Genomic DNA, 14,500 nt, shown 5'->3' on the forward strand with positions numbered 1-14,500 from the left:
GGTCCAGAATGTCAAATCATTGTTGAGTGAAGTTTTCCAAATCAAGATTAAGATACCTTGTTTAACTTAATTATATGTCATGCATCTAGAGACTGCCTACAAAGACAATTCAACTATTAAGTTGAAAACTACATCTAACAATAAATTGAAATTGCCTTTAAAATTATTTGCAAAAAAACTAATTTTAATTTAAAAATAAAAATTATTTGCAAAAATACGTTTTTAAACTCTTGTACAAATTAACATTGTTAATATTTTTTACCTTAAGTTAATTAAGGGTTTTTTTTTTAAGTATTTTGTTCTTTGTCGTGATTTTTGTACATTCATTTGTCCACAGAGACGGTATTAAGTTAGCTTAAGCAGTTGGGAATTCTTTATCTAAATACTTAACAATCATCCTAAGATAATAATGTTTTTTTCCATTTTTATAAATTTTATAAAGATCCTCTATGAAAGGTTGAATGATCACGTTTTCAGTAATCCAGTATAATAGCGCCAAACCCAGACCAGGTGTTCCTGGTTAAGTGTGTGGTATTCTCTGAGTATCAGCTGAACGTTAGTTAAAAGGACTAGAAGGGTCAGAAGTGTCACCTGTAAGAGCCTGTCTCAGCTACGTGTTATCTTTCTTATTCTCCTCAAAGAGCCCCACACTTTGTTCCATTTCAAAGAAGGCAATTGCAGGCATTAATTAATAGACATTTGGAAGCAAAAATAGAACATTAAATACTTGGGTTGCAGGGAAGAAGGTGGAAGATCTTATTCCGACTAAAGTTATCTGCCTTTAAGTTGAGCAGTTAGCAAAAACCTACATGAATTCCAGACTCTATTCTCATTTCTGCTACAGATTCTTAAACAGTATCTTTCCTTAGTTGATATACAGTTGCCCATTAAAATAAAAGACTCATTTATTCATCAGTCATTTGATATCTTGCTGTATGCACGCATGCTAGTTTTAAAACATAATCCTCTTAAGCTTCTTCCTTTATGTATTAAAAAAAAAATAGAGGGAAGAATAGCTTTGTTCCTCTCTGACACTGGTAGTACTTTGGATTCTGAAGCGCCTGAATCTCTACTGAGAAGGCAAAATCCAGGAATCAAGTTCCATAACTAACCCTTCAGTTGACCTCAGGCCACCATGCTTCCTCAGCGCATCCATTTGCCTTGAGGGGCAGAATTGTGGCCACTGGAAACACTCAAAATAGACCTGTCTGCATGTGGTCTTTTAGTAGGCACCACCTTCCAGATTATTCTGTCATTTTATCAGATCAGTCGCCAGAACATGAACAGAAAGCCCTAGTCCTTGTCTTTATACTATAATAATTTTTTATACGACTGCACAGAAAAGAGTTGCTCTCCCTGTGCCCTCCAGATATAGACAGGGAGAAGGCTGCTTTCGTTAGGGACCTGTCTTTTAAGGAAACAGTAAGCTGAGTGAAGAGTGGGCCACCTTCCGAAGCTGACTGCCTTGGTGTTAATCCAATGCCCCTGTTTAACAAGAAGCCACAGTGGTGTGAAGCGACGCCACTGAGCCAGGAAATCCTCACTCTCCCCCCACCCAGCAACAATGGGTGGGACCTGACCTCCGGGGCAGGACCTCCTGGGGCAGGCATCCATCTGAGAATGAAGTACACCCTGTGAGACAGGATGGAGCTGAGGAGGGTGAACTTACTCTCCCTCACCTGTAAGAACCTGTCTCAACCACTTCTCACCTCTCTTAATTTCCTCAAAGAGCCCCACACTTTGTTTCATTTCAACTAAGGCAATTGCAGACATTAGTTAACAGCCATTTGAAAGCAAAAATAGAACATTAGATGCCTGGGTTGGGGAGAAGAAGGTGGAAGATCTTACTCCGACTAAAGTTATCTGCCTTTAAATTGAGCAGTTAGCAAAAACTTAAATGAATTCCATATTCTATTCGCATTTCTGCTACAGATCCTTAAACAATATCTTTCTTTAATTTAGAGTCAATAGTCCATTAAAATAAGAGACCTCATTTGTTCATTCATCAATCATTTAATGACTATTTACTGAACCACTGTATTCCTATATGTAATGTTATAAACAGTATATAACACATACTATAGTATTTAATGGATATTGTGCACTGTAAAGCAATGTGTTACATACTGAGGATACCATGTTAAGGAAAACAGACCAACTCTGCCCTCACAAAGATTCCACAGACTGGTGGGGGAAATAGATGTCATCAAATACACAACTCTGTAGGTGCCAACCACAGTTACACGCTAAAAAGGAAAATGAAAGAAAAGAATGTCAAAAGGGGACTGATCTTCTGGTGCTTGGAGAAAGTGTGTTGGATACAGGTGTTGGAAATACAAGTCATTCCTGCTGGGGAGGGGAAGGTGGAGAACTTGAACTAACCATTACAGAGTAGTAAGTTGGTGAATGTCAATTAGGCAGCGCTTACCTGCATAGGACCTGCCAGAAGCACTTTGCAGACATTGTCTCATTAACCCTCACATAAATCAGCAAAGGAGGTGCTATTATTTTTCCATTTTATAAGTGTGAAACGAACAAATCTTAAACGTTAGAAAAATTAAACAACATAATAGCAAGTTTGCTTGACTCCAGTCTGTGTCCTTCTAGAAAGTTTTTCTTTGCTATCATCCTAGGAGGCCTACTGTATTCCCATCTGCAGAGGTCTTTTAAACTCTTTAAAATATGATCTGTGAATCTCAAATATGATGATATAGCAAAACTTGGAATGAACATAGAATTCTACTTGTATGTGATGACTACTGAAATTTGAAGAGTTTTTTAGGGTTCTCCACCCATAGTAATTTATATGGAATTTTTAAAATATAGAGAATGTAGATAAGCAAAAATAATAAAATAATCCCATCATTCATAAGTAAATATATTCATATTTTATAGTATTTCTTTTTGAAAAATATGTCACAGTATATGGCTTTGTTAAGTAAGAATGTACATTACATTTTCCTTTGGCATGATTTAATGGAGAAAATAATTTCCCCAAAGAATGTGGTAGCAAAATGATTAATCTGTGACTTCAGAAAGCACTCAAATTGGCGGGAGCGATGTGTACTAAAAGGCTTGTTAGGACTTTTGCGTTGATGTTTACAGAATATATTTAGATTCCTTGCTTTAATTTTTGCCCTCTTTTGACTTACAAACAGAACATGTTTTTGGCCATTATCAATGATACCTACTCTGAAGTGAAATCTGATTTGGCTCAGCAGAAAGCCGAAATGGAACTCTCAGATCTTATCAGAAAGGTAGGAAGAGCCCTAATTTTCATAATGGTCTTATTTCCTACATAAAATGAGCATTGTTTCAGCCAGGTTTCCAAATCAGCATTGATCCTCCATTGAAACTGTTTAAAATAAAGAGTAGATTGCTATAATTCAGGAATGATTTTAATGTTCCCCATCTTGGAGGCTTGATGGATATACTGCTAACTCTCACTTAAATTTTGGGATCATTTTTATGCACTGGAACTAAATTCTCAATAATCTTTTGACTCTTTCAGAACTGAGCTGATGGTTTCATCACTTTGTTTTGGCATCTCTGTTAGAAATCCTGAGTTCAGAATAAACTAGAAAGGAAGATTATATAAAGGCATTTCCAGCTTTCTATCTCAACTGCCATTTAAAAACGAAAAAAAAAATTTACAGGAAAATACTTAGTAGTTCAGTCTTTACCCTTGACCTTCCAGGGCAGTTTTTAATAGTTGAAGGAAAAGGTCCCTCCTCAGATTCAGGCTCTAGCATGGGGCCCTGAGAACTTTTATTTATGCACCTTCTCAGGAAGTGTTTGTTAAATAGAAGGGCAGGACAGGAAAGTTGAGTGGCTTTGTTCTTCTCCGTGTGACTTCTTTACTTGGTCTGAAGGGTAAAAGTTAAACAGCAAGTAACTGCATTTAGTGCCCACAGCCTGTTTCCTAACATCGTTTTGCTAAAATATAGTAGCTCCTTAACTGTAATGTGTTTTTTTTTTTTTCTTTTTTGATTGGTTCAAGCCTTAGGACTATGTTGTCTGTCAGTCATGTTGTAATAGAAAATTTTAGCCTCTTAAAACAAACTTCCTTGGGCAGTGCCTGTGGCTCAAAGGAATAGGGCGTCAGCCCCATATACCGGAGATGGTGGGTTCAAACCAGCCCTGGCCAAAAAAAAAAAAAACTTCCCTGGATAGGACCTAAGATTCACGTTATCCTCAAGTCTGCAGAGCAGTTGGTTACATTTCCCAGAGCACATTATAAACATGTCACACATTTATGATAAGGTACAAATTTCAGTTACCACAATTTTGTTAAATAATACACCAAGTCCCCAAGAACAAAGTTCACATTTCAGTTATCACAGTATGTATTAACTGACATTTGTACAATAGCACAAAATACAAACAGCTCTTCGGTCTATAAATCAGTTACCCAAGTATCAGATATGCGTCGAGCTCGGTGGCTGGTCATGGAGCAAGTGCAGAGTGGTGCCGTGTGGTCACCGCACATCTGCCACTTAGCTCACACAGGCTTGTAGGGCTGCTTCCTTGTCCCCCAGGAAGAAACCCAGGTGACCTTTAATGAAAATGCATAATTGAAAAAGAGAGTGGGGGGTGGCACCTGTGGCTCAAGGAGTAGGGCGCCGGTCCCATATGCCAGAGGTGGTGGGTTCAAACCCAGCCCTGGCCAAAAACCACAAAAAAAAGAAAAGAAAAAGAGAGTGGGCCAGCAAAGATGAAAGTACAGGCAAGAAGCAGGAGGATCACTTGAGGTCAGGAGTTTAAAACCCGAGCAATCACAAGGCCCCATGTCTACTAAAAATTTAAAAATTAGCCAAGCATGGTGCCTGTAGACCCAGTTAGGAGGCTGAAGCAGGAGGATTGCTCGACCCCTGGAGTTTGGGGTTGCTGTGATCTCTGATGACACTACTGTATTCGAGCCCAAGGAGACAAGAGTAAGACTCTGTCTTTTAAAAAATAAATAAATAGGGAGGCGCCTATGGCTCCAAGGAGTAGGGCGCTGGCCCAATATACCTGAGGTAGTGAGTTCAAACCTGGCCCCAGCCAAAAACTGCAAAAAATAAAATAAAATACAATAAATACAGCAAAGAAACAGAAAAATGAGAGCACTGAAAGTGAAATTCAAAGCAAACACAATGGATTTATAAAACCTGTAGCTGACCATAAAGTGTAGACACTACGGCCAGAAAAACTTAGTGAAGGAAGGTGTATCAGTGTAAATGAGGAAAGTGGTGTGAAGAGAAGGGTGAAGATGTCTCAGAAGAAATGATGGTGACAGGCTGGGCGCAGTGGCTCAGACCTGTAATCCTAGCACTCTGGGAAGATGAGGAGGGTAGATTGCCTGAGCTCAGGAGCAATAGCCTGAGCCAGAGTGAGAGCCTGTCTCTACTAAAAGAAATAGGAAAACTAGCCAGGTGTTGTGGCGAGCGCCTGTAGTCCCAGCTACATGGAAGGCTGAGGCAGGAGGATCGCTTGTGCCCAGGAGTTTGAGGTTGCTGCGAGCTATAATGGTGCCATGGCATTCTACTGAGGGGGCAAAGTGAAACTCCATCTCAAAAAAAAATGATGCTGGCAAAAAAACTTCACATTAAGGGAACTTTTGGTAGAGATATTTCACAATAATGAAAGTGCAAAAGACAAAAATGTTGGAAGTAATCCATATTAAGAAAGGAGTCTGACAATGCATAAAAAAGACATTCCTTCCATATTGTAAGATGGATGACGCAATGACACTCGGAAGACAAGCCCTGTTCAGACCGCTCTCGAAATGCAGTTTACAAAGAAATAAAACACTGTTTTTCAGGGTTTCTAATGTTTTAAATTTCAATGTGTCCAACACTTATTTGCTTTATTTTTTTTCCTATAAACTTATGCAAAAAACTGCGGGAGTTTTTAATGTTTTGACAAAAAGTTAAAGGTCATAAACTCACAGCATTGTGCTCCCACACAACCCAAGAGCTGAAGTTTGATAATGAAAAATCCTCATGGACATTTCACTGGGATTATTTTGTATACACTTAACATATATAAGGAAATTACTGAGTACGAGATAATCATACGACTCAGGCTTCTTGGTATTCTTAAGTACTGTTGCATATTCCTATATATTTTGAGGCAGACCGTTACGGACTATTTAGTGATTTTTTTGTGTCTGTCACCTAAACCTGAATACACATATGAATAAAAGGCCCTTGGTTCTTCTTAATTTATTAAAGATGCTGACATTTTCCATATAACTTTCCCATAAGAGTTACATGGAAAACTGGGTACGCTCATTTTTCATTCATTCAACACATACTTGTTTTGGTCCATTTTATACTAGGCAATGGGTTGATACTACTGTAAATGAAGGTAAAGCAAATAAAAAAGGTAAACTAAGCCAATTCTTTTTTTTTCTTTTTTCCTAATAGGGCTACCATAAAGCTTTGGCCAAACTAAAACTGAAAAAAAATACCGTGGATGACATTTCAGAGAGTCTGCGGCAAGGGGGAGGCAAGTTAAACTTTGATGAACTTCGACAAGATCTCAAAGGGTAAGAATCACACTTCCTGAGGCCCTGGGAAGTTCTTGCTTTCAAAAATAAGTTCTTGGTGATAAGGATTTCTCTGGCCTGAGTACTCCCAGAAAGGTATGTTTGTTTTCAGAGTCAGGTACTCTGGATTATGTTGTTAGAGGAGGATGGCTCCCGCTCATGCAGCCATTTCTCCTTCCCTCCTGCAGTTTGATGGTTCTGGGTACAAGGATGATTTCACTTTTATCCTCTCAATAATTTCAGGAAGGGCCATACTGACGCAGAGATTGAGGCAATATTCACCAAGTATGACCAAGATGGAGACCAAGAACTGACTGAACATGAGCACCAGCAGATGAGAGACGACTTGGAAAGAGAGAGGGTGGGTCCAGTTTAGCAGAACCTGGTTTGATTCAGCTCCCACAACGTACCGGCCACTCTGCAGAGTTGAAGGCTGCTAAGAATCTCCTGTACTCACCGCCCACCCCGCCATTTCAATCGGTTTATGCATTAGTTCTCTGGAATTACATAAAAAATGGATTAAGTTGTCATGATATAAAAAAGTCAAACTGAAGAGTGATGCAAAACAACAAAAGTCAAACTAATAGATTATGGGTGAAGCTAGAAGAATGCATTCTGTAAAAACTACATGTTCTTATTAAGATTTGGCTACATATTCGGCCCTAAGATTTCCTATAATCAATTTGAAAGAGAAGCCTGATTAATTGCATAGCTCACAAGGTGCATAAGAGTGAGAAAAAAAAATTATGAAGAGATACAAAAGTATTCTGGTTAGCTATTTAGGTTGTTAACATTTAATAGTAAAATAAAATTAACAGGAAGAGATATCTAGAATGGTGGTTTCTAAATGCTGCTTCACAAAACAGTGCCAATAGGGGATAAATGTCACCAGTCATAGTGAAACTGAAGCACAGAGGAGTAAAATTTTCACAACGCTGTATTTAGTCATTCTGAGATTGTATCTTCCAACTTTGGAGCTATTGAAGTTTTATCTTTTATGAAAAGAAGGTGATACAGGTTAAGCATTCTTTTTTTTTTTTTTGAGACAGAATCTCAAGCTGTCACCCTGGGTAGAGTGCCATGGCATCACAGCTCACAGCAATCTCCAACTCTTGGGCTTAAGTGATTCTCTTGCCTCAGCCTTCCAAGTAGCGGGGACTACAGGCGCCCGCCACAAAACCTGGCTATTTTTTTTTGGGGGGGGGGGTTTGCAGTTGTCATTGTTGCCAGGTTGAGCAGTCTTAACTCAAAAATCTAAAATCCAAAATGCTCTAAAATCTAAAATGATTTGAAGACCAACATGACACTTGTAGGCCATGCTCAAAAGAAATGCTTATTAGAGCAGTTTGGATTTTGGGTTAATTAGAGATATTGAACTGGTAACTATAATTCAAATATTCCCCCTCAAAAAAACAACCTGAAACACCTCTGACCGGAAGCATTTCAAATAACGGATACTCAGCCGTTATTTGAAACAATGGCATAATATACTTCTTTGTTGTACTTTTTCTTTATTGTGTGTGTGTGTGTGTGTGTGTGTGTGTGTGTTTGAGATTGCCCCAGGCTAGAGGACCATGATATCGTAGCTCACAGCAACCTCAAACTCCTGGGCTAAAGCTATCTTTTTGCCTCAGCCTCCTGAATAGCTGGGACTACCAGTGTAATTCAGCTAGTTTGTCTATTTTTAGCACAGATGGGGTCTCGCTCTTGCTCAGGTCGGTTTTGAACTCCTGAGCTTAAGAAATCCCCTCTCCTCATCTTCCCAGAGTGCTAGGATTACAGGTGTGAGCCACCTCACCTGGCCTCTTTATTGTGCTTGTAGTTTTGTTTCTTGTTCAAAGAAAAGGTGACTTCTTGCTGGTTGTTAAAATCTGTTTTGAAAATTTGCCAATTCACGAAATTGAAAATTGTGGGAATCATAGTTGGGTGTTGTAGCGGGCGCCTGTAGTCCCAGCTACGTGTGAGGCTGAGGCAAGAGAATCACTTAAGCCCAAGAGTTGGAGGTTGCTGTGAACTGTGATGTGACAGCACTCTACTGAGGGCAACATAGTGAGACTATCTCAAAAAAAAAAAAAAAAGAAAGAAAAGAAAAAGAAAATTGTGGGCATCCCAATCTGGTGCAAACCAGAAGAAAGTGCTAGGTAAATGGCACACATCCTTTTCCTCCTTACTGCGTCCTTGCTAAGCTTCCTTGGGGTCTCGGTGTTCCTGCTGCTTCCTCAACGCCCCCTGTTCTTTAGGAGGACCTGGACTTGGATCATAGCTCTTTGCCACGTCCCATGAGCAGCCGGAGTTTCCCCAGAAGCCTGGATGACTCTGAAGAGGATGATGATGAAGACAGTGGGCATATCTCCAGAAGGAGAGGAAGCATCTCCAGTGGGGTATCTTACGAAGAGTTTCAAGTGTAAGTATAATGAGTTGGCGGGATTCAGGCTAAGGTGCAAATGAGGCCATGCATTTTCCTCATTTCTCTCAATTCACTCCTTTCCTTACTAGACATCGATTCTTTTTTATAACTTTTCTTAGTGCTTTTTCTTTCTTTTTTTTTTTTATTTTTATTTATTTATTTATTTTTAAGCTTTTTTTTTGCAGTTTTGGCTGAGGCTGGATTTGAACCCGCCACCTCTGGCATATGGGGCTGGCGCCCTACTCTTTTGAGCCACAGGCGCCACCCTCTTTCTTTTATATAATGTGTTCACTATAGGAAAATTAGCAAATAAAGGTAAAAGAAAATATTAAAGTCTCCTCAAATCCTAGCAACCAAACATCCATTAATACCAATTAATATCTCCCTATGTCTCAAACTCCTGGCCTCAAATGATCCCCCCACCTCAGCCTCCCAAAGTGCTAGAAATACAAGCATGAGCCACCACGCCCAGCCATGAACATTTTATTTATTATGCTTTTAAATTCTAGAATTTCTCTTTGATTCTTTTTAATACTCTCTGTTCCTTTTTTGGTAGTTGGTGATATTCTGTGTTTGAGGACACCTTGTCATCATACCTTTATTAATTTAAACATGGTTTCCTTTAGTTCTTTGAATATGTTTATAATAGCTACTTTGAAGTCTCTGCTAATTCTGGTGTCTGGGACCTCTCAAACACAGTTGCGTTCTGTCATCTGCTTTTTTTTCTCCTGTGTAGGGGTCACATTTTCCTGTTTCTTTACACCTCTCATATTTTGTTGAAAACTGGACATGTTAAATAATAGTATTGTAGCAACTCTGGATACTGATTCTCCTTCCTGCCCAATTTGTTCTTATTGCTCTTTGTTTGTTTACTTTTTAGTAAAGTTCATTTCCCCACAGTGTGAAGCCTGTGATGTTGTTCCCTAGGGGGCATAGCTCTGGCAGAGCACAGTCATCCTGGGGGGATGTGGTTCTAGCAGGGCTCCTGTCATCTTTCCCTGGTCACTCCCAAACCTTCTAACCCTGTTGGTATTACACCCAGCTATTAGGTTCCTTTGTTGGCTGACCCTCAAATGCCTTGGTCTGTAAATTGCTCCACAATCTGATCCAATTCAGTTTGGGCCCCTTTGCAGGTGCAGTCTTTAACTGTTTTCTTAGCTATGTCTTTCCCTGCTTCCCTCTGGTAAACTGGCTGGGAAGCAGCAATGGATCTCATGACAGTACCAGCCGCCTCCTAACTGCTTACCCCCACAATCTTCATTGCTTTCAAGAGCATCCTTAGGATTGAATTTCCCCACACTTTATTCCAGATAAAGTCATTTCACTTGAGAAGAACTCTATATTCCTGTTACCTACTTCTTTCCCTGGGCCACACCTCTGTGCCACTGCTCCAGACGTGGAGCCAGGGACAATGGCCACCACTCTCAGAGCGATAGCCCTGGTTTATGAACAAGGCACTGGGCTGGGATGCAGCCTCTGGTCTTCTCACCTTGCCCATCTTGCTATGGCAACTGCACCTTACACGTCGGGGCTGAGCGGAGGAGAGAGCCCCAGGCCTCTCACCTGCTCTTGCCTGGATTAAGCCTCTGCAACATGGAGCTGAGAGTGGGAGCACTGAGATGAGAAATGCTGGCAGCCTGACCCTCCCAAGACGATATGATAGCCCTGGGTTGGGAGCAGGGAATGAAGGAGCCCTCTGTTCCTAGCTGCACCTACCTGGAAGGGTCACACCTATGTAGAGGGGTGCTGTCACAGTGAGCTGGGGACAGGAGAGAGGGCTCAAAATAGGGTTCAAATGCCACAGACTCTCACTCTTCTGATGGAAATTTAGTAGATTTTCTTGAATAAGTGCCTTTTCATTTGCAGTATGCCCTTAAATTTTTTAGGGATTATAAATATTTAGTTTTTAAAAATAATTTTCTAACAGTTATAGTTTCACTCAAGAGAGTCTACCCTCATGCTGTCTTTCCAGAGCCTACCTCCCGTTCTCAAGTGTTGATAGAACATTTTTCTTATTCAGAATAATGGGGTCATAAGTGAACAACATTAATATATTGTGAACATATTCTATTTCACAATATAGTCTATAATATTCTGTCCCAATATAATATCTAGGGTCTTCTTAGACTTTCATTGTATAGAACAGTGTTTTTCAACCTTTTTTATCTCACAGCACACTTAAACCTGTAGTTACACTTATGTGGCACACTTAAATTATGTCAATCCACAAAAAAAAAAAAAGAAAAAGGGTAAAAAGAGAATATGCTTGCTGTGCTTTGAACTTCTTTTGAAAATAATTTAATTAATAATCTTTAAAAATTTTCTTGGCTCACCTAAGATCCTCTCATGACATACCAGTGGAAAATCACCTGTATAGATGCACAAGGATTTATTTAAATAACCTGTTGATTCTTTGATATAGCCACTTGTCAGTGATCCACTATTAATAAGCAGCACTGTAGTAAGTATTCTTGTAGCCAAAAATTATACATTCTCAAAGAAAATTTCCTTTCATATTTTAGGAGACATTATCACCTGCACCCAGGCTGTGGTTCAGTGGTGTTATCATAGTTCACTGTATCCTTGAATTCCTGGGCTTAAGCGATCCTCCTGCCTCAGCTTCCTGGGTAGCTAGGACTATAGAGTTGCAGTACCAGGATTAGACATTGCTGTGTTGCCCAGGCTGGTCTTGAGCTCCTGGCCTCAAGTGATCCACCTGTCTCAGCCTTCCAAAGTGCTAAGATTATAGGCATGAGCCGCAGCCTCAGCCTCCTTTAGTGCCTGTGGCTCAGTCGGTAAGGCGCCGGCCCCATATACCGAGGGTGGCGGGTTCAAACCCGGCCCCGGCCAAACTGCAACCAAAAAATAGCCGGGCATTGTGCGGGCGCCTGTAGTCCCAGCTACTAGGGAGGCTGAGGCAAGAGAATCGCTTAAGCCCAGGAGTTGGAGGTTGCTGTGAGCTGTGTGAGGCCACGGCACTCTACCGAGGGCCATAAAGTGAGACTCTGTCTCTACAAAAAAAAAAAAAAAAGGAAATCTTCTAAAAATAAAAAGTCTCCATAACAGGAAAAGCATACATTTTTAAGAGTTCTGTATAGGTGACTTGTAGGAACATTGGTCCAGTTAACGCTGCCACCAGCAGTGCTGAAAATTTATCTCTAAAGCTTGAAACCACTTACAAAGTGTTTCAGATGATCATACTGCTTAAGAAAAAAAAAAGTATCCTAGCATTTCCTCTGGGCTGAGAAGACACTGACAAGGGCTCTGCCCCGCCGCATTCTGCTTTCTGGCAGCCTGGTGAGGCGAGTGGACCGGATGGAGCACTCCATCGGCAGCATCGTATCCAAGATCGACGCCGTGATCGTGAAGCTGGAGATCATGGAACGGGCCAAACTGAAGAGAAGGGAGGTGCTGGGAAGGCTGCTGGAGGGAGTGGCCGAGGTAAAGGGTCCTGGGCACGGCTAGGGAACAAGGTGTTGCTCACTGATTGAAATATATGTCATGACACTGTTTTCTGTTGGAATTAGTGAAATAGAGTTTAAAAAAAAAAAAAGGTATGTGGACAGAAATTCACAATGTTGTTTCCATTTACTCTCATTTTTAGAATTTTTTTTCCTGAGCTAGAAACACTCTTTGTCTCTATAAAATATCAAGGTAGTCTTATTTTGTACCCCTTACCTTGAGATGTCTGCCTTTCTCCACAATTGCAGACCACAAGAGATAATCTGGAGATAATATATTCTTTTCTTTTTTCTTCTCTGTGTTTTTGTTTTTCTTTCAGAGACAGAGTCTCATTCTGTTGCCCTGGCTAGAATGTCCTGGCATCAGCCTAGCTCACAGGACCTCAAATTCCTGGGTTCAAGTGATCCTCCTGCCGCAGCCTCCCAATAGCTAGGACAATAGGCCTACACCACCATGCCCAGCTAATTTTTCTATTTTTAGTAGAGATAGGGTCTCACTCATACTCTGCTTCTGAGCTCAAGCAGTCCACCCACCTCAGCATCTTAAGAGTGCTAGGATTGGGGTGGCTCCTGTGGCTCAGCGGGTAGGGCGCCGGTCCCATATGCCGGAGGTGGCGGGTTCAAACCCAGCCCCGGCCAAAAAAAAAAAAAAAAAGTGCTAGGATTATAGGCGTGAGCCACCATGCCCCAATGTGAGGTCTTAACTTTTTGTGTTTTTTTGAGACAGAGTCTCAAACTGTCACCCTGGGTAGAGTGCCATGGAGTCACAGCTCACAGCAACCTCAAACTCCTGGTCCCAAGCAATTTTCTTGCCTCAGCCTCCCAAGTAGTTGGGACTACAGGCACCCGCCACAACGCCCAGCTATTTTTTGGCCCGGGCTGAATTCGAACCTGCCAGCTCTGGTGTATGTGGCTGGCGCCCTAGCTGCCTGAGCTACAGAGGCCGAGCCAGGTTTTACTTTCTTAATACTTCACACACTCGTGGCCCTGCCTTCCATAGAGAGTAGAATTAAGTGAAAAATTACTCCAGTGACTTTGAGAATTGCCCAAACAGGCTATAAATCTCCATTCTTCCCTAACTGCAGATTATTTGGCCCCCAGATTTCCTAACACAGTTTCTAAGTAGAAACGTGTGCATCGCCCACCTCCAACATCCTTGTTCCCTTTTCTCTTTTTAGGATGAAAGACTGGGTCGTGACAGTGAAATCCACAGGGAACAGATGGAACGGTTAGTGCGGGAGGAGTTGGAACGCTGGGAATCTGATGACGCCGCTTCCCAGATAAGCCATGGGTTAGGCACACCAGTGGGACTAAACGGTCAGCCTCGCCCCCGAAGCTCCCGGCCATCTTCTTCACAGTCTATAGAAGGCATGGAAGGTGGAGGTGGAAATGGGAATTCTAATAATATCCATGTGTGATCCCTGTATGTTTGTATGTGTGTTTCTAACAGGTGAGAGGGCAGCTGTCCTGAATTGCTGTTCACAAGAACACTATTTATACGCCCTGACCACCATGGCATACTGATGTGTGTGACCGATTGTTAATGTTCTGCACTTTAATTTATTTTGTGTAAAATTTACCCATGGATCAAAGAAGACCTTTTTTTTCTTTTTCTCATCTAAAAAAACTAGGTGTAAATATTGAGTACAGAAAAAGAAATCTTTGTAAAGTATATGGGGTGGTATGCCGGATGCTATCAGGACTGAGTTTCCTCGGTTGACAATGAAGTAGCTTTTCAAAGCTAGAAGAGAACTGTCACAGGCCTTCCGAGTCTCCTTTCCAGTCACAAAAATAAGCATTGTCACATTCGCCCAGTGTGTGAAGGCATTCCTTTCCACGCTGGCACAGCTCATGAGCTTCATGCATAGCTTTCTTTAAGAAAGGAGACTTCTGTTTCAACTACCTTCCTGGGGTAAACTTTTCTACATGATAAAATGGAAAAGAACTCTAAATCATAGAATGGGTGTGTGGTCAATATGCTAGAATTTGTATGAATGGTGACAATACTAAGTACTATTCATTTTTTTTTTTTTATTTTATCTAATGTCTCTGGGATTAACTGTTATCACTTAAGTTTTACATTATTTTGCTCTAGTTTGA

General features: G+C 40.9%; 1 protein-coding gene across 2 annotated transcripts in view; it reads left to right on the plus strand.

The window, feature by feature from the left end:
* Positions 1-13,992, plus strand: part of PKD2 (polycystin 2, transient receptor potential cation channel) — a 52,564-nt gene extending 38,572 nt beyond the window's left edge. The window contains exons 10-16 of one of the 2 annotated variants that reach the window (XM_053603635.1): positions 3,159-3,257; positions 6,411-6,532; positions 6,776-6,893; positions 8,773-8,936; positions 12,233-12,380; positions 13,579-13,628; positions 13,851-13,992. In XM_053603635.1, coding sequence (XP_053459610.1) covers positions 3,159-3,257; positions 6,411-6,532; positions 6,776-6,893; positions 8,773-8,936; positions 12,233-12,380; positions 13,579-13,628; positions 13,851-13,854 — 705 coding nt within the window. In that variant the 3' untranslated portion in view covers positions 13,855-13,992. Of the gene's footprint in view, positions 1-3,158; positions 3,258-6,410; positions 6,533-6,775; positions 6,894-8,772; positions 8,937-12,232; positions 12,381-13,578 lie in introns of both variants that reach the window. The other variant, XM_053603598.1, reaches the window with a different exon arrangement.
* The last annotated feature ends 508 nt before the right edge of the window (positions 13,993-14,500 follow it).

Source organism: Nycticebus coucang, chromosome 1 (genome assembly GCF_027406575.1).
Source record: "Nycticebus coucang isolate mNycCou1 chromosome 1, mNycCou1.pri, whole genome shotgun sequence".
Lineage (NCBI taxonomy): Eukaryota > Metazoa > Chordata > Mammalia > Primates > Lorisidae > Nycticebus > Nycticebus coucang.